Source organism: Parasteatoda tepidariorum, chromosome 9, assembly GCF_982258835.1.
Source record: "Parasteatoda tepidariorum strain Cologne lab strain chromosome 9, Ptep-v5.0, whole genome shotgun sequence".
Lineage (NCBI taxonomy): Eukaryota > Metazoa > Arthropoda > Arachnida > Araneae > Theridiidae > Parasteatoda > Parasteatoda tepidariorum.
The window spans coordinates 82,989,595-83,014,010 of record NC_141763.1 but is presented as its reverse complement, the minus strand read 5'-3'; the positions used below and the strand labels follow the sequence as shown (position 1 = coordinate 83,014,010).

The 24,416-nt window shown below is 29.0% G+C and overlaps 1 protein-coding gene across 1 annotated transcript; it reads right to left on the bottom strand.

Annotated features, from left to right (window-relative positions):
- Positions 1 to 593: 593 nt before the first annotated feature.
- Positions 594 to 23,541, bottom strand: LOC107447813 (GPI ethanolamine phosphate transferase 3, catalytic subunit). The gene is made up of 7 exons (XM_043053949.3): positions 22,740 to 23,541; positions 18,401 to 18,573; positions 16,122 to 16,275; positions 12,711 to 13,967; positions 9,021 to 9,273; positions 5,342 to 5,640; positions 594 to 866 (listed from the first exon to the last, which is right to left on the bottom strand). Exons 1-7 carry the CDS (start codon positions 23,358 to 23,360, stop codon positions 654 to 656), a joined length of 2,970 nt encoding a protein of 989 aa, XP_042909883.2. The 5' UTR covers positions 23,361 to 23,541; the 3' UTR covers positions 594 to 653.
- Between the last annotated feature and the right edge of the window lie 875 nt (positions 23,542 to 24,416).

Genomic DNA, 24,416 nt, shown 5'->3' with positions numbered 1-24,416 from the left:
CAAAAAGAAAAAAAACACCTTTATAACTTTGGTCTCATGGACTAAGATGCAATTTTAATAGTTAGAGGATCTAACTTTGCTTTTTCTGTTTCTAATGCCATTTGCCAATACCAGCAAGGCTGATTGGTGAATTAAAAGCTGAGGCTGCCTTTCTTATTTTTCAGTGTGGCCATCTATGGCCAAGAGTACAACTTTAGCCACACACACGTCACAGCTCACTTATAGGGTGAACCCATTCATTACATTTATTCATCCACATACATTTATTTATCCACAGATCGTAATTTTGACCTGAACCGGAGAATAAGCAATCTCCAATTCAGTACCCCCAGAGGTATTGATTTGTTATAGGAACATGGAGAACTTTGTGACCCTGACAGATTTAACATGCACCAGTCAGCATTTACTTTTCCAAATGTGAGTATACCCTCTATTTTAAGAGTCAAGGCTACGAGTCATATAATTATTCAAAGAAAGTGCATTTTCATATCTATTTTCGTAACTTTCAATATCATTATTACAAATGTTTAAGACCCTCGAACCATTAAGTTTGCATCCTAATGTGTAAAAAATCTGACCACTTAGATCAAAAGTTCTTTGGGAGACTTGTTTTTTATTTTGTGCATAGTGGAACACATCTTTTGATGTCTCTCTCACTGATCTTTTGATTCAAAAACATGGCTGAGATTCAATCTAATAAGTCTGTGATAATGTGATGCAACTTTCTTCAGGAAAAGATGTCCAATAGCAACAGATATCATAGAGATAAATAATGTGATGACTTCAAAGATAAGCTTTGGAGAAAATATCTTCCAAACCATCAAGTGACGACGAAGGATAAAAGCAGCCCACACAGTTCCTATCAGCTATAAAAAGTAAAAACACGAATGATAAGAGCACAGGTTTATTAAGCATTTCCTAGGATAATAGAGAATACTTTGCACAAAACAGGGCATCATATTTTTTTTCAAACTAGCATTCATTTTTGTAAGGAAGTTATTACTTATATGCATACTATAAATTACACATAAGCCTTTTATAAATATACTAGATGATGAATATGTGTAAAGATTGATCTGGAATATTTACAGCTCAAAATCTTAAATATACTTTAATGTTAACTTTTTTTATAGTAGTAAATATATTCTAAATCTTAGCACATGAATAGTAACAGAACTTTACTGAAAAATCTTGGTTAAAAATTTTAATTAAAAAAAATAATAAGTAAAAGAAACAATATTTTTCAAAGGAAAAGATTTCTAATTAGATTTTGAAAAGAAAAACAATGGGCTTTTGAGTTACTAGACTCTGCCAATATAAATGCAAATAATCCATTAGAAAATAAAGACTGTGCAAAAGAATGAAAACTTAAGATTGAAAACAGAACTTTTGTAACTAAATTTCAAAAGAATTCACAATACATTCTACATGTGATTCCAAAATTACTGATTACCAACTATCTGACCTCTATCAGGGTGCATAGCCAAATCTTTTAACAAAAAATAAGCACCTTTTTTTAAGTACTTTTTAAGCACTATATACATTAACAAAATGGAAAATAATTTTCACGGACTTCACATGATCATGATAAAATAACTACTTTCTGAGCAAGAACTCTTTCCTTGATTATATCAGCCACCATTGATATTGATCGAGATATTTTTCAGTCCGATTTCAGAGGGTGGAAAATGAAGCCTGAAATTGAGAATATCTTGCAAAATGCAGCAAAGTTGCACATGAGAGTGCAAGAATTTCACTGAATCCAGATCAGCAGACACTTATACGAACCCACAAGTATTTCAGCAAACATGTAAAATGATTGGCGCTTTCATACGCTATGAACCGACGATATGCCAAATGCATTGTGTTTTAATGAATTGTGAAAACCTACAAGGTAAAGAAAAAAACTTCATTTTCGAAAAGAGAAAATAAAGCACTTCTATCTCAATTAAAAGTTAATGAATTTAAACAAAATATGCGAAACAAAATGTTCAGAGACATTTAATGAAATTTTTGCATCATGTTAATATAAGTAATTTTTTCATGCTAAGATCCAATTTAGAAAGGAAAAAATGCTGATCATTTACATAGAAATGATAATTGAAATAGTAACTTAAAATTAGTTATAATTATTAATTGAGTTATAGGTGAAATATAATTTTTTTTTAAAATTTCTTGAATTATACTGCATATATACTCCAAAATTAAGTTTTAAGAAGTTTGACTTTCATTTTGTAAATATTTTACTAAAACCTAAATTGTACGAGGAACTGAAAGCTTATGATAATGTTTAAGCTACTGACCTAATATATTATAGAAAAAAAATTTTGTTTAACCATTTTAAATCACAAAGAATTTTGCAAAAGAAGAAAAAAAAAATTATAACGCTAAAAAAAATCATGAAATGCAATAAGTGCTTTTTTTTTAAATCATTTTTTAAAAGTGCACTAATTTAGATGATTTTAGAGAATTAAGAAGCGAAATTAGAACTAATTAAATTTCAATAAATACAACTTGAAATTTTTCATGGAATGTTTATTGGAAAGATAAAAATCAGTAAAATTGCGATTTTACTGATTTTTACTTTTCTAAATTATTTTGTTTGATAATTTTTAAATATTAAAAATATTTAACCATTTTTAAATCCTGACAATTCTTGTATGCAAAATAATTTAAAATAAAAGCAAAGAGTTTAAAATAATGTTTTAATTACTAAAATTGAGTAGGTTTTTTTTTTCCTTAGTGAAATAGTACTGAAAAAAACCCTTAAAAAATTAAAATATAATTGTAGATCAAAATGCTAAACTTGAATAACAACTAAGTTTTATACCATTAAAGAAAAATTCAAACAAAAATCCGTATTATTTGTTTATTAATGATCACTTTTTAAAAACTAAATCCTATAGTACAATTTTGGATTAGTGAAAGGAATTTTAACTTAATTAGTTAAGTTAAAATTCTCGAAATCGTCATAAGGGTAAATTTTTGTGATCATAGATGATAGTTAGGGCTGCAGGTTTGTCGCGGCGCGAATTTCTGCGATGATTTCCGCGAAAATGTCATCTTTTTTCCTAAAATCCGCGAATTTCTGAATATGTCTTGACTTGAGCGAAAATTGCTTAAATTTTTTTTTCTTCATTTTTTATTTATTATTTTTATTAAACAGAATTTTTTATTTTCCTGAACCTTAAATTGAACATGTAAAATTGATTAGACATTTAGGGGAGTGAATCAATAGCAAAATGACATGAAAATAGTTCAATGATAAGAGATAATTACAATCTTGTCAACTAAGGTGGTCTTTCTACACTTAGAGAGGGTAATTACCTTCCTGAAGTCAGTAAGAGTACAAAAGAAATTGGAATCACAAAAGAAGGAAAATGTTGTAAATCAAATCTTTGACAGAAAACTTGTTATACATGCTATTGCACTGGGCAATGACATTTCTACTGCCTTTCTACATATCCAGTTAACTTTTCCTATGCGGCTTCTTGTGATTTCTTAAATATGGATCAGTTTCTTAGATGAAGGGGGGAATAGTAGTTAGTAGGGACTTGTAACTAGTAGTTTGAATCTAGAATGTTTGAGTTTTCACAGCAATTACTTCTTACAAAGCAACGGTCAAGGAATTGCGCGTTGGTGAAGGAAAATTAATCGAGTCTTGAAAATCAAAGACCGAGCGCTCCAAAATTGGCAATTCGAAATTTGTCAGTGGCTAAAAACAGCGTTGACGCAGAAAGATCGTTTTCTAAGTACAAAAATGTATTAAGTGATGAAAGACAAAGGATAAATGAGAATAATCTGACAATGTACAATAATTTGTACCAAAATTCTGTTCATTTAAATAAAAATATTAATATTGCTCGAAAATCAAAGAAATACTTTTGTTATATATTTTTAAGCCTTTTTTATTATTTGCGCAATTTCTGTCTTTTGCATCATTTATATAATTTATGTTTAGAATTTATATGATTAATGATTATAGATTATGTATATTTATGTTTAGAATTTGTGTAATTTTCAAAATTTCCCGCGATTTTGGGGTCTTTTTTCCTGCGACAAACTTGCAGCCCTAATGATAGTTACTTATAGTAAAGAAACCCCATTATACCACTAATAAAAGTGTCAATTTTGACATAAATCTTGAACATACCGTTAAAAACTGTACAAATATTTTCTTTATTAATATATATATGTTTAGAAACCTTAGCCTAAAAAGTTTAAAACATGAGGAGTAATGTTTTTTGGTTGAGCAAGCAATAACTTGTAATTTGTACTTATAACTTGTACTTTGAGTTGTCACTTTGTATAATTTGTCGATTATTTACATAATCTTACCTAATTAAAAATTGCCAGTGGGTACCAATGCACCCTTGCTAAAATTTGTACACTGTTAGAGTAATCACAATTTTTTTAAATTAATTTTTCTCATTTTTTTTTAACAGTAACTTTCAGGTGAATTGGATACAATAGTTAATGTTCATAGAATTCCCTAAAGTCAATTATGAACAAAAACTGATTTTATGTAAAATGATTCACAACATTAATGATTTTAAAAATAAAATTTTGACTGATAGAATATATAATAGAAAATGCATAGTTAATTTTTTTTTGTAAGTTTCAGAATTTTGTGATAAGGAGTTTCATGATTTGAAATCCATACTGCATGCACTAAAAACACCAAATAATTAAAAATTAGCTAATTTGGAACCTAGACACAAATAAGTGCAATAAGAAAATGTATACATAGCTGCCAACAGATAGGAAAAAGTCTAGTAGATTTTACGAAATAATATAAATTTCATGATAATTGTTGCATAATGTACCAAATATTTTACACATAGGGAATTTTAGAGCTTTTTATAGTCATCAAAATAGAAAAACTGCAATATTTTCCAGTTATAATTGACATTAAACATACTTGAAAAGTTATGTATAATGTTTACTCATAATTTAGAATATTAATAGGCATTTAATTCATCAAAGATAGTAAAAAAAAATTTTGTTTTTTTGAATCAATTCAAAAAAAAGTTCTGAATAAAAATAAATTGAAAATTTTAGAGCAAAAAAAGTTTGGAACTGATTTCTATAGATGTGGTTTGCTTCATTATGTATTAGTAATACTTATTTAAATATCCAAGCAAGCAATAATTTGTACAAAAATTCAACTTCAATAGGGTTTTTTTTTTTTTTTTTTTTTGTTGGAAACTTATTTAATTTTAGGGAATTTTCTAAAATGTACAAAAACCAGAAGAATTTTAATTAAATCCAGTAGAGTTGGCAGCTATGTGTATATTAAATTGAATTTGAAATATGAACAGTTAGAAATGTAATAACTTACTTTAAAACCAAACAAAAATATATATCTCATATGTAGCCTTAACAGAGAGGCAGAGGTAAAGATGGATGATTCTGTGCAGGTTAAAAGAAGCGGAAGCATCAATCCATGAAAGATGTACGATGAAAAGGTATTCACAGTCACTAAAGCACCGGATAAAATATAGCTGTAAATTTCTTTGTGAGTAAAGAGAAATGCAGGCTCCCACGAAATAGTTGTGATTGTAGATTGTTGTGCACTTGCATAAAACCAAAACCGGGATAAGAAAAAGCAAATAATGGTATCTGTCCAAATCCAGTTTTCTGAAACCAATTAATGAATGAAAATGATTAATGAATGAAAATTTAATTATTCATTTTAAACAAAGAAATAAATTTTTTTAACATTTATATAGATAAGATCACTAATGTAGATCATTATGAATAAATATACAGGAGGACATTCTTTAATCACAGACATCAATATTGAAGTTTAAAAAATAAGTCAAAAATGATGATACGAAAGCTTACACATTGGAGGCCATAAAATGGTATTCAAGTAAGGTTAAAAATTGTTTGGAAATATGACAAATCACTATTTTATAAAAGTTGATGCAAAAGCATCAAAACCAATGTAATTTTAGGTTGAAACTGGAACTAGTTTTTACTAATAGACATGAATTGAAGTTTACCATCCCTTAAAAGCCATGTATGTAAAGGGTTCGACAAAAAAACCTCTCGTATTTCAAAATGCAGTTACAAAAAATAAAAACAATACAGAAAAAAAATACTTTGTAAAATAGTGTATACTTTGTAAAATAGTTGAAGTTGTATGAATTCTTCATTACTTGGTTTTATAAGTCATGTTCCATAAATGACAGAAAGCCTTTCCCGGAAGTTGTGCATAGTTTGTTGTATCATAGTTGGACAATATAGACGAACGCTGTGGCGGATACATTGGCAGAGATTCTGCAATTTTGCAGATGCTTTTTTCAATATTTATTGTAATTAAATATTAAATAACCTTGATTATTAAATAACCTTGATATTAAATAATCTTAAAATTTTGCAGGGAAAAAAATAAAATAAAAAGCAGACGAAAAGATAATCATAATCTATGCAATTTAGAAGAAAGTTGTTCAGTTGTATGCATGCTGCTACTGAAGAGAAACGATAAAACCGCTCATTTAGCCCAAAAAATTAATGATGCCATCGTTAGTGGATGAGCAAACAACTGGCCAGGACTATCGCTTTACAACGAAATGAACAATTAAGATGATAGTAGGAATTCTTTTAATGCAATTTCGTTTTTTAATAAAAATGGAATACAATTGCCCCAGTTTGATACAAAATGTTAAATATGGATTTCGCATTGAAGAATTACGGGAGCAAAATTATCAATATTACTTAATTCTTAATATTGTAATAATTACTAAATATGAATACAGTTCTTCAATTTTATTTCTGTTAATAACTATTTATATTAATCTTTCTCTAATGTTCCTAATGTTAATGTGCATATATATATATTTTCGTCAGGAATAAATAAATATGTTAAATAGTTAAATGTTTTTTGTCATCTTTGAAATTTAAAAAAAAAATCATTCTGTACTTAAAAAATATTATGAGCTTGCAGATACTTTTGGATTGCATGTGCAGATACTTTATTTTTTTATCTTACTATGCATATCATGTCTGGTGGAATGGCAAAGCAATTTTTTTTTCAGTACAGAACTTATTGCTCTAAAGCAGTGATTCTCAACCACTGTGCCGCGGCACTTTTGTGTGCCGCCAAATTCTTAAAATGTGCCACCAAATATTAGAAATGAGACAATAAAAATTATATTGCTTTTTTTATTACAAGTAAAGTTTAAACTGAAGAAAAGTGTATAGATATATAATATTATATATATACTTTTTATAATTTTTTCAAGCTTTAACCGCGTGAGTATCTCTTTGTGGGCGACGATTGTCTTGTCTCTGACTATATTAAAATAAGTTAAAATAAGAAGGAAGTGTTTCTTTGACACACAATTTTAAAAAATTTTGAAATTAGTAGGAAATTTAATGACTATTAAAATTATTAATTAACAACAAGCTAAATACTAACTTCCAAGCGAAAATAAAATCTAATCATTAAAGTAAGCTATGCAATTAATAGTTATAAAAACAAATTAACAAAGGATAACTAGCAAAAGAAATAAGCTAACAATTAATACTTAGCAAAAAACTAACTAACAAGAAATCACAAAAAATAATTATTAATGTAAAAAAACTAACAGTTGATAACTATGGAAAACAAGCTAGCAATTAATAACTAGCAAAAAAAACTGTTACTAACTAATAAAAAATTAGTCGAAAGAAGTAATTAATCCCTTAATAAATGTGCTTTTGTAGTACATATTATTTTATTTCACATTCAAAATTATTATCACAAACTATTTAACACAGTGTATTATAGGTAAGTAAAAAACTTTTAAACTAATTTTTTTCATTGTGTGCCGTCAAATTTTGAAATTGTGAAAAGTGTGCCGCCACAAAAAAAAGGTTGAGAATCACTGCTCTAAAGTTTGGTACCCAAACTGGAATAATTTTCTACCCGCAATGGAATCATGTCAGCTAAGTAGTAACCACAGAGCCACCATTAAAGAATATACTTCTCCACAAGAAATGTACTAAGACCACTGTGCTATGACATTGTGACAAATGAAAATAGCACAACTACAACTATCTAGTGATACCTCCTCCACTGTGTATCCCTAATACAATTCAAACAGCACCCGCTACAAATACTGGAGGTCTTTCTGCCAGATCTTGTATCAGTATAAATTGTAAAAGACATTTCAAAAACTTTAAAAGTGATAGTAAAATCACTAGGAAAGACCACCTCTATTTACAACCACTTGGGAAGACTTAGTGTTGAATAAAACCTTTAGGGAAGACCATCAAAACCTCTCCCAGCGACCGGACGAACCTCCACACCAAATGCGAAAAAAGGGGAAATAAGTATACACGAAAAAATATAAAATATTAACAAAAAGAAATAAGTAAATTCAAATGTATTCAAAATAGTTCTAAGTGGATCTTATTTAGAGAGCTCTTTTTGACCATCTCTGATAGAGCTTTTGATCAACTTCATGTCACAGTCTGAGTGTACTAAAGACGATGCTATCAATGATTTAGTTTAAGAGTAAAATATTAAATTAGAAAAAAAAAGTTATTTTAGAAAAAAACGAAGTATCTAAAACAAACAAACGTCTCATTTTTTATAGTAAATAAATTTTTATGGTATAAAACTAAACGCAAACTTATACAAAAAAACACAATTATTCATTTATTTAAAATAGTTCTTACAACAATCATAATTGGTAAATTTGTTTTTACACATAATTATATCAGTAGAGGTCATTTTTATTGACGCTAAATATTATTCGACAATCTGGTTTTCATGACGCCATTACAAGAGGCATTTTCACACGAAACACATTTTTGAAAATGACACTAAGTAAAATTAAATTTGCTTGCGAAAAATCATGTACCTTCTATAACATTTCGAAGTCAACATATTTAACCTCTAAGAACGATCAACCTCCATAATGACAATTTTACTGTTAATCAGAAAGTGGTCGCTCCCAAGAGGTTTCATTGTTCTGTCTAATTTTTATTTTATTGGAGCTAGAAATATGGAGAACATTGTTTTTTACCTGAGTCAGGTGAGGCATTCACTAGAATGATGTAGAATAAAGTGGATAAGCTCATTAAAGTGATGGCAGAGGATAAAGCATCTCCAGCCACTAGTTGCAACAACTGCACAATGCACAACAACAAAGACAAGAAACTGCAATGGTAGATCTCTTTTGATTTTAACTGCCATGGTTGCTCACACAGGAATGGGTATAGAGTAGTGAGGACGCACATGATGAGGGAGATAAGAAAAGCACTGCGATCTAGAAAGACCTGCAATAAAAGAGACACAGCTACAAAACACAAACTTTATGAATGTCATTTTCATATTTTTTCCGCATCTGGTATGCCTTCAGTCTAACTATAAGTTTTTATTTCTTTAAAAAAATCATATTTTTTCCAAAAAATGTGATTTATTAATAAATAAAAAAACTCATATTACAATAATAAAATTGCTGTCTAAAGAAATTTTTATTTCTAAATCCTATCAAACAAATCAAATACCAAATCTGTCAAATTTTTCTTGCGGTCATTTTCTAAAAAAATAACAGTGCATTCTAAGAAAAGTAATACAGTAGAGTACCATTTATATGGATGCCTCTGGACTAAATTGTTCAAATGGATCCAAGCCCCACATATTCAAAAGAATTTCTCATTCTCTGAATGCTGTTGAAAAATTGTTCTTGAAAAGAGCACTGTCATCACTCATTTCAAATTCGTTTGCCCAGTTTCAATAAGGAGGGGAGTAGAATCAAATAGTTTATATGAATTGCACATGATATTTTTAAATTAAATTTTGTAGGTATAGGATATGTTTAAAGTGTGTCTGAGAATCTCAGAAGAGTCTTGCTGTCATTACAACAAAAAATTTGTATTGCTACCCCGAGAATACAAGAGCCTTCTGAACAAACGTTCAAGCTCAAAAGAGTCCTGCTGTCATTACAGCAAAACATTTGTATTGTTACCCCGAGAGTACAAGAGCCTCCTGAACAAACGTTGAGGCACAAAAGAGTCTTGCTGACATTACAGCAAAAAATTTTTATTGTTATCCCGAGAGTACAAAAGCCTCCTGAACAAACGTTCAAGCTCAAAAGAGTCCTGCTGTCATTACAGCAAAACATTTGTATTGTTACCCCGAGGGTACAAGAGCCTCCTGAACAAACGATCAAGCACAAAAGAGTCTTGCTGTCATTACAGCAAAAAATTTGTATTGTTATCCCGAGAGTACAAGAGCCTCCTGAACAAACGTTCAAGCGTCTGGGATGAATTTTTAAAATTCATATATATAATAATATTTAAAATAAATTTTGAATTTTAAATATTATTCTGAAAATTTAATAAAGGATGATATTTATTTATAAAATAATAAGTATATAAATAATTATTTCATATTCAATCAGGGTTGGGTTTTTGACGTCAAAAAGTGGTTTTTGACATGACAAGGGTATAATACTGGTTAAACCGTCAAAAACTGAAGTTTGCCAAGAAAATATATAAACTTCAAAACTACCAACAGTTGCCATGCATTATATTGAAATTTAATTATACTATAGGTAATCAGCAGGTTTTAAAATATTTTTTAATTAAAATTAAAGTAAAATAACAGATTTAAAATCTCAGAAATTTATATTCAAATGCATGTGCAGAAAAATTTTGCACAAAAATTGTTTAAATATTTATATTTTGAAAAAAAAAATTTTTTTTTGTTGATATTTAAGAAAATTAAAAGTTTATTACTATGCATTTTTGACATTTAAGGAACATATAACTAATATTTATAAGGAACTTACAAGTTATGTTGTATAAATACAAACTTGATACAAGTGTATAAAAAAAAAATTTTAATGTTATACCGAATATCTTTATTATCCAGTATGTTAATTTGAATTTAAAAGTAGTTATATTTATGAATAATGATAAATATAATTCATATTGTTTATTATATTTATTTATAATTATTACACTTATCATTTTAAAACAATTTTTTTTTCTCCACTTGTATTACGAATACAAATTATGTATATCTTGAAAGCAAGAAGTAATTATTCAACAGCTGAATATTTAGATATTCAACAAAACTATATAGTATTCAGCAAAATGAAATTCACAAGTATTTGGATAAACTAAATTTTCAGCATAGTAAATGAATAGGCTGAATATACTATAAATCGACACTAACTACTCTGTGTATTTAACAGAAAGCACTTAAATTTGTATTGTCTTATGTTAACTATGAATTTAAAAATATTGAAGATTTAAAATTCAGAATTACTGATTTTTCTGAAAAACTAACAACCAATCACAAAAGTCAAACTAAACAGAAGAACATTACAGTCACTGATCCATGAAATATTTAGACAAATTATTACGGAAATTTTTTAATTATCCTAATTAAATACATAATTTTAAAAATTAGAACATGCATCACACTACATAATCAAAATGAAAATGATGGAAGCAGAAATTGAATTCAAAATTCAATAGTCTAGTTCATTTGCTCCTCGCAGCATACGGTAGCACATAACTAGTTTTGAACATTTTTCTGTTCCTAATCTATTACGGAGTTTCGAATGAATTAGTCCAAAACTGGAAAACATCCGTTCTATTGAATCAGAACTGGCAGGGCATGATAAAAGTTGTATGGCTAATTCTACAAATCTTTTATAAAAAATATATAAATTTTATGTATTAATTAAATTTCACATATGAATATAGGTTTTTGACATGACGGTTTAAACCATGGTTTAAACCGTCAAAAACTGTCACATGTCAAAAACCTGCCAACCCTGTATTCAATTAATATGATTGTTTTAATGCAGATGTAAATATGCATAGTAATATTTAGTTACATTTTGTTTTCTCAGAGACAGTTATTGCCTGCAAAAATTCTATGTTCCTTGGAAGGAAAAAAAAAATGGGCTCAAATCATTAGTTTCTGTAATTCTCAATTTCTTCAAAACTTCCTTTTGAGAAAGCTTTTAATATTTTAGTGATTCCAGTCAAAAACTGTTTGAACTTGTAGTTCATGAATCAAATGCGAATTAACCGCATGTTTGCTGGTGCTGATCACTAATAAGTGGCATAAGAAGGTCTTTGATTTTAAAACACAGTTCGATAACACCTTTTGTTATTATATTCAATTACTCGGTTTTTGTTAGATAACAAAGCAGTTCTTGTGCTTATTGCCACAAAAATTTCATGAACATTGCAGACAAATAACGCAATAAACTCACCAGTCCTGAGAAATAAAATTGTTTGTAGAACAAACGAAAGATGCGTTGGGTCTTTTTATGACATGAAGGAAAGAGAAATGCTGTAAATTCCTTCTAATTATTCACAAAAGGCAGATAAGGAAGGAAAACTCAGCCGCTAGTAAAAAGGGATCAGCAGGTGTCCAGTTTCTTAAGAATCAAAACTTATGAAATGCAAGGGGTCATAAAATGAGCCCCCATGTCCTCCCGGGTTAAAAAAATTAAAGAAAGGCAAAAGCAAAATCAACATAACACTTATTATAAAAAAATATATAAGTTACCTAAAAAGAATTTCATTTTTTAAAGTTGTCCAATCACCTGGATTTTTGGTCGGCTGGATCACTGGTCCCAACGTACTTATATATTCTGGTGCTTTGTTGTATAAGGCACACTACATTGCTACCTAAAATTATTTAGGGTGATTTCCATAAAACTAATGAAATTACGTAAAATAATTACCTCATTTCCTTTCAAAACTCTGTCAACGACACTCGAAGGAAGAATGTTTAGCCACCATCTCAAACATAGCACTATACAAACAAAACAAGATCCATAGTTCATGGCAATGGCAGACACTGTTTGTGGTCTTTTAAAGTTGGAGTATTTATATTTTAAAATAGTAAAAAATATCACAGAAGGTGAAATAACTGATATCCATGAAATCACAAGTCTCATTACTTTAAATGTTTCCTTGTCATGGAGCTTTTCCAAAGATAGTGTCAATATAGAATTTTCACAATGAACTTGCTCTTCACGACACTTGAAGAAAACAGAACCCAATTTTATGGTCAGTATGAGGAGAAATAAAACTGTAGGTGCTATACACATTTTCCAATTCCATTTTGGACTTTTTTTAGCAGTTTTACCTCTGCAGAAGAACAGAGTAACGCATGTTCTGGTAAATTCTGCCACTAGTGGGAAAAATCGATAGATTATGATGGATTGGAGAATATACATGACAGCTGAATCTTCATTTACAACAAAACTATTGGAAAAACTCATTATAAAGAACATGACCACACATGTAGCTGGAATGCTAGTCACTTTCACATTAGATACAAATTCAGCATCCGTAGAAAATTTTATCAACACTCTATAACATTTCATAAACAGAAACACACAAGGAATAAAATAATAATCGACAGTTTTAAACAAATAAACAATTACTATCATTAAAAATGCCAATATGCCATAAACGGCAAGTAGTTTGAAACTGTAATAAGCTTTTTCAGAGAGTTCTAGCGTTTGATAAAAAACAAAAAACAACACGATAAAGCCGGCACTCATATTCTGGAGATGGAATGTGGCCCATTTTTCTTCACATGTCTGTCTAATGTGTTGCAAAAGTTCTTTGCACTTTACAGAAATATCAGTAAGAATTTTAGCACTTTCAGGTACATCATTGGTTATATTATTCCATACTTGTAAGATTTCATTTGTTTTATCATTGAGATGGGTAAGAAAATAATTTGTCATTTCTTCTGAAACTTTACTGTAGGTATGCACATACTTTTGCACTTGTAAAATATTTTCTGTTCCTGCTAGAGCTTTTCCCAACAGTGAATCCAGTTTAGGATGAAAGCATGTAAAATTAAAGTTCAGTGTAAATACTTGACTTATTGCAGAGCCTATGTTGGAATACGGTATAGGAATGCCCAATAACAGAGAGAGGGTGGGTACTATGTCCACTTGTTGAATAGTTGGCACATCATCATTCTGAAATATTAAAAAATATAGTTAAAATACATTTGAAACACCAAATATAATTAAATACCTATATTAAATTATAATTAAAGCTCAGATTTTAATGACACTTGCATTTTTCGGCATTTTTTTAATGGCAATTTTTGCATTTTAGAATATTTTTAAGTTTTTGAAGTTTACTTTTTTCTCTTGTCTTGGCTTTGAGTCATTTTATTAAATTAAATGCAAGATTTTTCTAATAATTTTACAGTTTATATTGCAATTTGCAATACCACTAGCAACCATAAACTCTAGTGTATTAACAAATGGAGCAAAAACTTTCTAAATTAAATGTCAGTAAGTGAGACCGTAATTTTAAAATATGCATCAATCACATCAATAGCTGATAAAAAAAAACATTTTCAGGCATAAAAATTTTTTTTCAGGCAAGAGACTCAATTATATTTAAAAACGTCAACAAAAAAATATTAATCCAATGCAATTCTGATATCTAGAAATATTGGAAGTTTTTATGTTTTCTAAAATTTAAATACAAACAAAGAATGCTCAGGAACAAATATATTTTCTTCATTTTTTTGTTGTTGATATTTTAGCACATAACAATTATTTCAAATTTTAATGAATGTAGAACAGGTATTGCATTATATATTTTGACATGAAAGAAAGTAATTTTAAGGGGGAAAACACTGTTTTAGTTTTATAATTTTACCTAAGCAATAAGGCGTTTTCCCATTTTTTATGGCATTCATTTGCATTTTGAAGACATTTTTTGCCTTTTTGTGTGATTTTAAATAATGTTAATATGAATCATAATTAGTAGTTTTAAATTGTGTGAATACGAATTGCAATGTGAGTTTTTAAATCGTATGACTGCTAATCGCGATGTGTTTTTAAATCGAGTGACCATGAATCCTGATGTGTGATTTTGAAACACTTGAATGCAATTTTGAATCACATTTACATAAGCAGTAAAAGGCATGATTCAAGAATCAAAAATGACAAATATTTATTTTTTAAATAAAAACATAAAAAACTCCTTTACATGAATGGGTAATATGAATGGGAATCCATATGAATGAATGGGTAAAAATTTGTAACAAAGTTAAAAATTTTTATCCATTCATATACAATCATAATATCGCCACATAACCTTGTCGATAAAAACTACTGCAACCAGCTATATTTTATTAAAAAATTATTATAAATGTGAAATATACCATTTTTAAACCAAACAATTTTTTTACGGAACACAAATTCATTATCATTTTTTTGTATTTTTAATTTCAGCAATATAAAAATTTGCAAAATGATATCAGCAATCTGTGTGGATTATACACTGTTGTGTACTACATGGAGCTATTTATTTCATCTTACAAAGAAAAAACAATGTCAACATAGTTTGACAAAAAGTAAACCATTATAATGATGGATTTAAAAATCTATACAAATTTTAAGAGAACCAATAATAATGCAAATTTATAGAAACAGATGCAATATGATGCTGCATTCAATAATCGTTCACCCAAACAAGAGTAAATAAAATACCAAGTGTAATAATTTGGCTAGCAACGTACCTTGATCTACGCAATTGCCGTTCAAATGAACGTTAAATTTTATACAACAAAATTGAATACTGAAGAAATTGTAACAATAAGTAATAATTACACCGGGGAATGTTTTTTTTTTTTTTTTACATGAGATTTTTTTTTAACAGATCTTAGGTACTTTTCTAATCTGCAATACTTTTCTCTCTCCAAGGTACAATTTTTTTCTTTAAATGACAATTTCAGTTCATAATAGGGAAACGCCCCTGAGCTGCATATGGCAACATTTCCGGGTATAGTTTCCTAAGGAATTTAAACCTTGATAATGTGTCCCAAACTCCCTTAAAAGTTTCTCACAAGTTTTATGTGACCCCTTGTCATATATAAAGTTTTTAAACTTGTACATTTTTACAAAAAATAGACTTAAGATATCATTAAAAAAAAATCTATAGCTTTAGGAGCATAACTAATTTCAGATTTGAAATCTTCACACCCAAATTCGGCAAGATCAAGCATTTGTATAAATGTAACAAAAAAATTATTCCATGGTGTTATCAATAATAAATCTATTACATTTGATATGTATATATTACTTAAGTCATTGAAAATGTACAACACTCACCATGTTAAAATCTCCCAAGTAAGACGGACTGTATAAAAACAAAGCAGTTGTTATCTCTTGAAGACTATCACCACCATGGTCACCACTCTGAGTCATTCCATGATCTCCTAAAACTAGCAAAATTGCATCTTGCTTAATCTTCTTCGCAACTAGCCTAGAAAATACAAGAGTTAGTCAACAGGAAATATAAGTCACATTTATACATACCCTTCAATCACAACAGAATTCTTGTTGTTTCAGAAAGTATTTTTACTAGCAAAATTAATACATTTGAATTTTAATAATTTAGAATTACACGAATTTCGTCCGTTGCAACATATACAAAATTTAAACACAAGCATAAAACGTCAGATTAACAGATAATCATGCTCTTAACTTTTGATAAACTCATTTGAAAGTTCTCTCTGTTTCAAAAATGTTTACTTCAGTTCTTTACCAGTCGAAAACTTTTTTTCAAAAATCTCAAATGTTAGAGGATGTAATTTATATATAAATACTAAGTAACAAATGACATGTGATTTTTTCATTTTTTGTCCATTTTCTTTTGGGTTGGTGGCAATAGCCCTATTTGTTAATTTGGTAAGCAAATGAAATTAAAAATATCTCGAATTGCTACATGAAATGAAATTGCAATATCGTGAATAGGTGAAGTAAAAAATATATATAATTAATATATGTAGAAATTACATTTATTTTTTTAAACACTAGAGTAGCTTTAAAATAAAAAGATAAAATATCAAAATCTTAAGATGATGAAGGAGGTAAAACTAAGTCCACAGAAAACTGCAAATTTTCTAAAATGAGTAACATTGTCCATAGCTTTTATTCAATCAATTTTTCTTACAAATATTTTTTTTCCTTTTTGAAAAAGTAATTAAAATCCCCCAATTATGCTTTTTAAAAGCATTTAATTTATTATACAATAAATATTTTTTCTAACAGCTCAATTGGAGTGTGTTAAAATATAACACTTCCGCTTACAATTAAAATAAATTTTCGATGTATAAGGTGTGTATTTCAATGCATTACATATAAATATAAATTGACATGCTTTGTAGGGATATAAAAAAACCTATCCTTTGTTTTGAGCGTCAACTGTATTAAGAATCAGGGTTTGGTTTTTATCAGGGAAAAACCAGTTTTTTGGTAAAAACGATGGAAAAAAACCTGATAAATATTACTACCCCATCTTTATTTAATGACAGCTTTATTAATGTTAATGATAAAAAATCAGGTGCTCTTCAGACATCTATTGAAAATAAATGATGAATGATTGAGTTAGTGAATGACGAGTTGAATAATTCGTAAATTTTTTACGTATAATACATACAACAATAATACATCTAAATTCCTTTACATTCCTTAAGATTTTTACACTATTTTTAATTTTCTTTTTTAATTCTTATACCTTTTAATTTTCCTAAGAAATGAAATTAACATTTGTAACATTAACATTTTTGTTCAAAGGAAGTAGAATTGAATTTGTTATTTAAATGCTACACGTCTTTCAAAACTTTAGAAAATAGAAAATTTTTATTTTTTTATTTTAGACAAGAAAAAGCAGAGAGAGATCACTTCTAAAATGTGACAAAAGTTTGCAAAATGATGCTAACAGTTTTAAAAAAGGCGATTTTAGCATGGTTTTATATTGTAATGATTCTACTCCTGCAGATTTGCTTTAAAAAAGGTTGATTTTATAATCTAGTGATTTAATCAGTAGTGCTCATTTAACTTTTAGTATATTCATTTCAGCAAACTACAATGTTTTACGTTGTTCTTTCTTACAACACTTGGACAAGTCAAGCTCGTCAGCCATTGGCCTTATGCGAAATAAGTCAAGAAGGTGCACGTTTTGTTTGATAAAAAAGCACAACAAAGGTAAAAATACACCTTAGCTCATAACCCCAGGGATAGGTGGCCGCACCACTCACTTGTTAGGCCACTTCTTCAATGTACACATAAATCTGAAGGGGAAGGTAATTTTCTCCAGATCCCTTAACCTAATGGTATTGCTCCGGCCAACCACAGGACTTTCATTTCCATAACTTTTACGAACATGTTTATCATGTATACTTGGTGGGTCTTAGCAAAGTTGTAAGTCAAACCCCTGTCCCTCCGGACCAGAGTCCAAGTTTCTAACCACTTGGCTACCACAGCCCTGCTTATTTACTGTTTTATTCATTTAGAACACGACTTAGACCACTAAAAACAATTAACTGTATGGTTTACTACCCTCAAAGAATAGTTTCATGCAAAAATAGTATGTATGATTTACTTACTCAACAACTTTATTCATCTGGCGTAGCTTCCGGCTCATTTCTGGATGAGTTGGTCCATAACGATGTCCACAATGGTCAACACCTAAGAAGTGTGCAATGATCACATCAGAATCATCACTCTCTATTTCCTTGTAGAGGTGTTTCAAGATTCCTTCATCCACTGTATCCAAGTCCTATAAAATGTGACCAAACATCAAATTAATTATATTTTCACCAGAGTTACAGGAGTAAATTTTTAGGTGGGGAAAGTCAAAATTTTATGTTCATTTAAATTTAAAAAAAAAATTACATGAAAAAGTGTTATTGAATCTTTTGCTTCTGACTACATTGAGCTTAAAATTTTGTAAATTATAATGTCATTAATAAAACTTAACTTCATTTTAAAAGTTAAATATAGTTTTTCCTATTTCACATCATATAAATTTACAATTTTACTTAATACTTAGTAAAAAAAAAAAAACAGTTATTACAAAAAATATACACACTAAAATAAATATAAGATACCTATTATTTATTTTTATTTAATTTTAAGATATTGGATAGAAAAAGAGTGATGGATTCTTGGGGAGAGGGAGTGAGTCTGGTATTTTATGCCTAATATATTATCATGAGTAAGAAATACACAAACACAGAGCTTTTACTTTTTGAGAAACTTTAAATAAAATAATTTATATTGTAAAAAAAATCAAAGAAATAAACTTTAAAAGATATTACGATTGATAATAAATGGTAAAATTGATGAATAAATGGGATTTTATCAAACTATAAGTGAGGGTATGCCATTCTTATACATACTGTCTCCAGTTCACTCCCAGATTTTCACATGGATAATTAAAAAGTTTAAAAAGAGACATCAGAGGAAATATTTGACTATAACATTATGTACGATGAAACAGTATGGTATATGCTGATAATTCCAATTTTTTTTTCAATAAGCATGAAATTAAAAGAAAAAGAATTGGTTAGAGAGTTAGATCTATCTGTGATCCTAAATTTGGACTTTGATTGATGAAATAAGGTCTGCTACAAGAAAAAAATGAACTTTTAGTGAACAAAATAATACATAACCAGGGGTCTATCCAGGCCGAATTTACTACCGTTTAGGGGTACCTTCACAAATTCAACTTTAGGATAAACGGTAGTTTAACAAAATACTTTTTCTTAAAAAAAAAAAATTTTGTCCCTTAAGAAACGATAAATCCATACTTTGTGTTGATTTTTTAATTTTTCACAAATTATTTCTAAATTTTCACAAAATAGGTACATTTCAGAAAAACCTAGACAGACCCCTGATAACTTTAAACATAAAAAAACTTTATTATTACCCAAATTAATTATTTTTTTTAAAATTAATAGTACAATTGTCTCCACTTAAATGCATATCGGATAATCGAATAACCTGCTTATAGGAATAAAAGTTAATGGAACCGAATCCTTTAATATGTAACTAATATCAAACTTTCACGTTTAAAGGGATATCTGTTTTCTCCAGTTCTCGCTTAATTGCATAAAGAAGAGGTACTGAAATAAAAGAAAAATTTTCTTTTTAAGAAATGTTTTACCAGATAGAATAGATTTTCCATCTTTCAGAAAAGAAAATAATAGGTGATCACTTCAATAGGGACTTCTTGTTCAATTAATGCTCTAAGCAGGTGTTAGGGATATAGTTGAAGAATTAAATTTTGCTGGCAGTTATACACTGAAGTAAACGAACGAGGGATTTTAATTCTCTTTGACTTACTCCACTCACACATAAAACATAATATACTACACTCATACATAGAACGTTACTTCACATAGAACGTATAAAAAGTACAGAGTGACTTTCTTAAAGGTCAAGACTCGTGGTCTCCTCGAGCGCTATTAGCTTGAATGAGAAAAAGTTCTAGTGGGCGGTGTGTTGTTCTCTTAAATAGAATAATCATTGCTTACTACAGTGAATAACTCTGAGTTGGTTGCAAGTTGAGCACAAAAAGGAGTGATTTGAATTAATTGGAGAAAAAAAACAATCAATCTTGGAAACAATAAACCCCAAACTGAAATAGCAAGTCAACTTCGAATATCCTAAGTTTCGAGGATTTAAAATAAATAAATAATGAATATAAAAACTATCTGAACATATTTGATAAAAAATACGCAAGTTAAGATAGTCTTAGTAGAAACTGAGAGGGAAAATATAATTTTGATAAATTGAAGAATTAAACAGGTATAAAAACAGTCTTCAATTATAGATTTTTCTTTTGGAAGGAATAAAAAAAATTTAGTACCTAGGATATACTTAACATTAACATTGAATAAATTTTATGTAACTTTAAATCACATTTTATGATACTAACATACAGTTTTAAATATGGCTGTTTATTAATCATAAAACTGAGTTCATTTAATTAAAACACCATGCTATGCATTAAATACCATTAGAACAGTAAAATTTCTCAAGAATTTAGAATTTAAGATTGAGTAATGCATTCCCCTTTTAATAGAATAACACGCTTAAAATTGAATAGATTTGGCTGCAATCAAATGGTATTAAGTTAAGTGGGTTAACTGTATTAAATTTTTGATACTTCAGTTTTCAATTCTAGTTGGTCTAATTCAATAGAAAATAAAAAAATATTTTTATCCTCAATATTCATAGGCATTTACAATAATGGATAATAATTCATTGGTAAAATTTAAAAAATAAGAACATTATTAAGGCTTTTAAAATTCTAAATATTAGAGAAAAATAAGCTTTATATATTTTTCAGAAACTGTGCACAATACCAGAATAGATATAAAATTAAGGATACAGTTAAGAGATGTTAATAATAAAAAGAAGCTCCAACATACAGTGTTTTCATCATAAAAAAAAAATGGGTGAGAATTTCTCACCCTTTCTCAAAAACAGGGTGAGATTTCAAAAAGTTAAGTGAGATTTCTAAAAACTAAAAAAACACAAAAACTCTTGAAAAAAAATCATTTTTTTAATTATAATACATTTTAACGTCTTCAATTTTTTAAAGCATTGAATATTTTTGGTGCATCATCATAGAAGATTTTTTCTTTACAAGGTATTTGTCCATCTTACATAAGTGCATAAAAAATTTGAACGTCTTACATGAAGAAACCTTACCTATGGTAAACACGTGGTTGCAGAGAAATGTGTTCTGAAAGGGGTTCCGTGGTTGTGTTCTGTTGTTCAAAAAGTTTCTGAACAATACTGGTAAATAGGAAGGCTAGATAATGGGGCAGATGTTGAAAATAATGTAAGATCCAGGTAAAAAAATGAAACGGATTTTATTCTAAATGGCGTAATTCGAAACTTTTTCCGAAATGCGAGAAATTGGCGAATTTTGAAATTGATTTATAGAATGCGCAAATTTCTAGCGGTAATAATTTTTTATTGCGAGGAAAGAAAAAAATACGCGTGATTCTCGCGTTCTCGCGCTGTAGTGAAAACACTGAACATAAATGAAGGATGTAGGTAAGTAAAGGGCAAAATTCAGAAATTTATCTGGTGACCACTAGTGGCTAGAAACAAAATTTTACTTGTGGCTACTTTTTTCTTTCCATAGGCCACTTTTTGTATATACCTTAATAATACTTTTGTTTCTAAATTATTATAAAAAATATTTAATTAAAATTAATATTTTTATAACTAACTAAAAGCATTGTATAATTTCATAATAAAACAAATATAAGCACATGATGTTAATTCATTCTAAAAAGGAATATTTTCGTTTTAACAATTTAAAATTGCTATACTCATTTTAATACCTAATGAACTACTATAAAAAAGAAAAACATATTTATAATACCCTATTCAATACATATTTATTACAAATTAAGGTATTTCAAGATCTGTACACAGATCACTATCCTCATAAAAATAAATTATATATAGAATAATGGCAGGAATGACAGAAAAGTTCTCCAAAGAAACAGAAATTTTGGTTTGCATTTATTTTGTTCTTAAAGTTTGACTTTGTTAGTTGATTTGATAAGTAATGGGAGAAGGGAGAATTAAGGCTAGTTACAATGGTACACGTATTTATATACATTATGTGGGTGCAATTAAGGATGTACGTCAAATGACAAAAAGAGACAGTGGTGAGTCAGGGACGTAAGTCAGAAATTTTTTTATGTGGCTACCTTATTTTATGTAGTCACCACGCAATGACAGTTGATCTTGCTTTTTATGGGTAAGATATGTTAAATGAAACAGAACTATTAATAAAATACATTTCTTCTTTAAAATTAGATTCTCATGTGATACTGCTCGCACATGGTAATTATATTGGCGCAGGTACCCACAACTTTCCCAAGACACTAAACAAAGCATATGGGTGAATCATACCTTAACATTAAAGGATGGATATGGGTGAGAGACGTCAAAATGATTGGGAAAAATATTTTCCCATGTATCATCACCCATGAATGTTATTTTCTTTCCATGAGCCTTCATCTGGCTAATGAGGTTGTCCTCTTTTATTTCAGAACTAGCAAAATTAAAACAAATGTCAACAAATGTAGGGAGGCTTCCTGTCGTCAAACCTGCCAACCTTTGCAGAGTTGTTGTGGGAGGGTCTGCCATGGTTCGGAAAATCATAGCATGACCTTTTTCATTCTGAAGGAGTTTTTTAAAAATTGGCATTTTGTCAGAGTAAAATTCATTATGCATAGAACCAGATTCACGAAAAGCAAAGTCATATCGCAGAGCATCGATGACAAGAATCACGGTTTTATTGAATCGTTGCAGATGAGTTTCGTTGTAAATCATTGATTTCTCAGATGCTGACGCAACTGCCCTTAATGAAGTGAGATTCTTGCAGTTGATGTCAACTCCTAAATTGGTAGGAAGTTTGCTATGTTGATGAATAACTATTCTTTTCAGTAGAAACCCTGATAAAAAGAACCAAATGCCTAAAACATACATTATGTACACCCAAAGTACAATAAGACTGTTTTTGAGACTCATTTTAAATTAATGCAGTTATGAATTCACATTAATTTTATCAGGAAAAGATGCAGAAAATTTTATAACTGTATGTTTCCAGGAATAGAGTTTAATGTAGTACAAAATCTACCGGTTTTATTTCTGACCTCCATTTGTTTTGTTTATATGGAACTATACAAAGACAGTTATAGTGAAACTTATTAGTTATTCTTCATTTCAAGACTTGATCACACTCGATCTTGCGATAGGAAATTGCACCAATCAGATGAGAAGTTTGGTCAAGCGTCGTTCTCGCTGCATAAGATTTACGCATTTACGATCGTTTTTCAGAGAAAAAAGGAATCTGATTGGTGAGTTTTCGCGAGAAAATATATTTCACCAATCACCTTTCGACGAAAGTCACAATTTTAGTGCAATATTAAAAAAAAAAATTTAAAAAATCACATTTTTAAAATTTAATTACTCAAGAACTATTCCACCGATTTCTCTCAAATTTCTCATTTTGCCATGCAAAATTACATTCTTTAAAATGATGTAAGAAATTGCATACCTAATAATTCAACATTTTTTTCGACTTTTATTATTCGCGATCGCAACACTCGAATACGCCATCTGGGGAGAGACCGGTTTCATGCCTTTAGCCCTTCTCCCTTCCCTCTCCTCCTCTTTTCAGTTATATAGGAATGTACTACGATATTTTCCCTTTTCTTAATATTTTTCCTTTTTACTTAATAAAAATATTTTCTAAAATTTCCGTGATACTTTTCTTCAGAACTATGTTTAATGTAGTTCTCAGTTCCATATAGTTTTTCAAGTTAAAAGATTTTAATCTATATGAAAATCAAGAGAGAAACTAACGTACTTCCTTCCTCTATGACTTTCCACACGCTAATGGGGAAAGCATGTGAAGTGTTGCCATAGGAAAAGAGTTCTGCTCTACGCCACCTGCAGCCCATTTCGATCGCCAATGTTGTTGTTGTTCATTTACGTCGCACTAGAGCTGCACAATGGGCTATTGGCGACGGTCTGGGAAACATCCCTGAGGATGATCCGAAGACATGCCATCACAATTCTTCG

Bases quoted from the DNA above. Each gene is read 5' to 3' on its own strand.
- LOC107447813 (XM_043053949.3), bottom strand. From the start codon at position 23,360: ATGAGTCTCAAAAACAGTCTTATTGTACTTTGGGTGTACATAATGTAT. The intron at 13,968-16,121 runs GTGAGTGTTGTA...TTAATATTTCAG, and splicing joins ACTTGGGAGATTTTAACATG to AATGATGATGTGCCAACTAT. The intron at 867-5,341 runs GTAAGTTATTAC...TACTTTTTATAG, and splicing joins TATTTTTGTTTGGTTTTAAA to CTGATAGGAACTGTGTGGGC.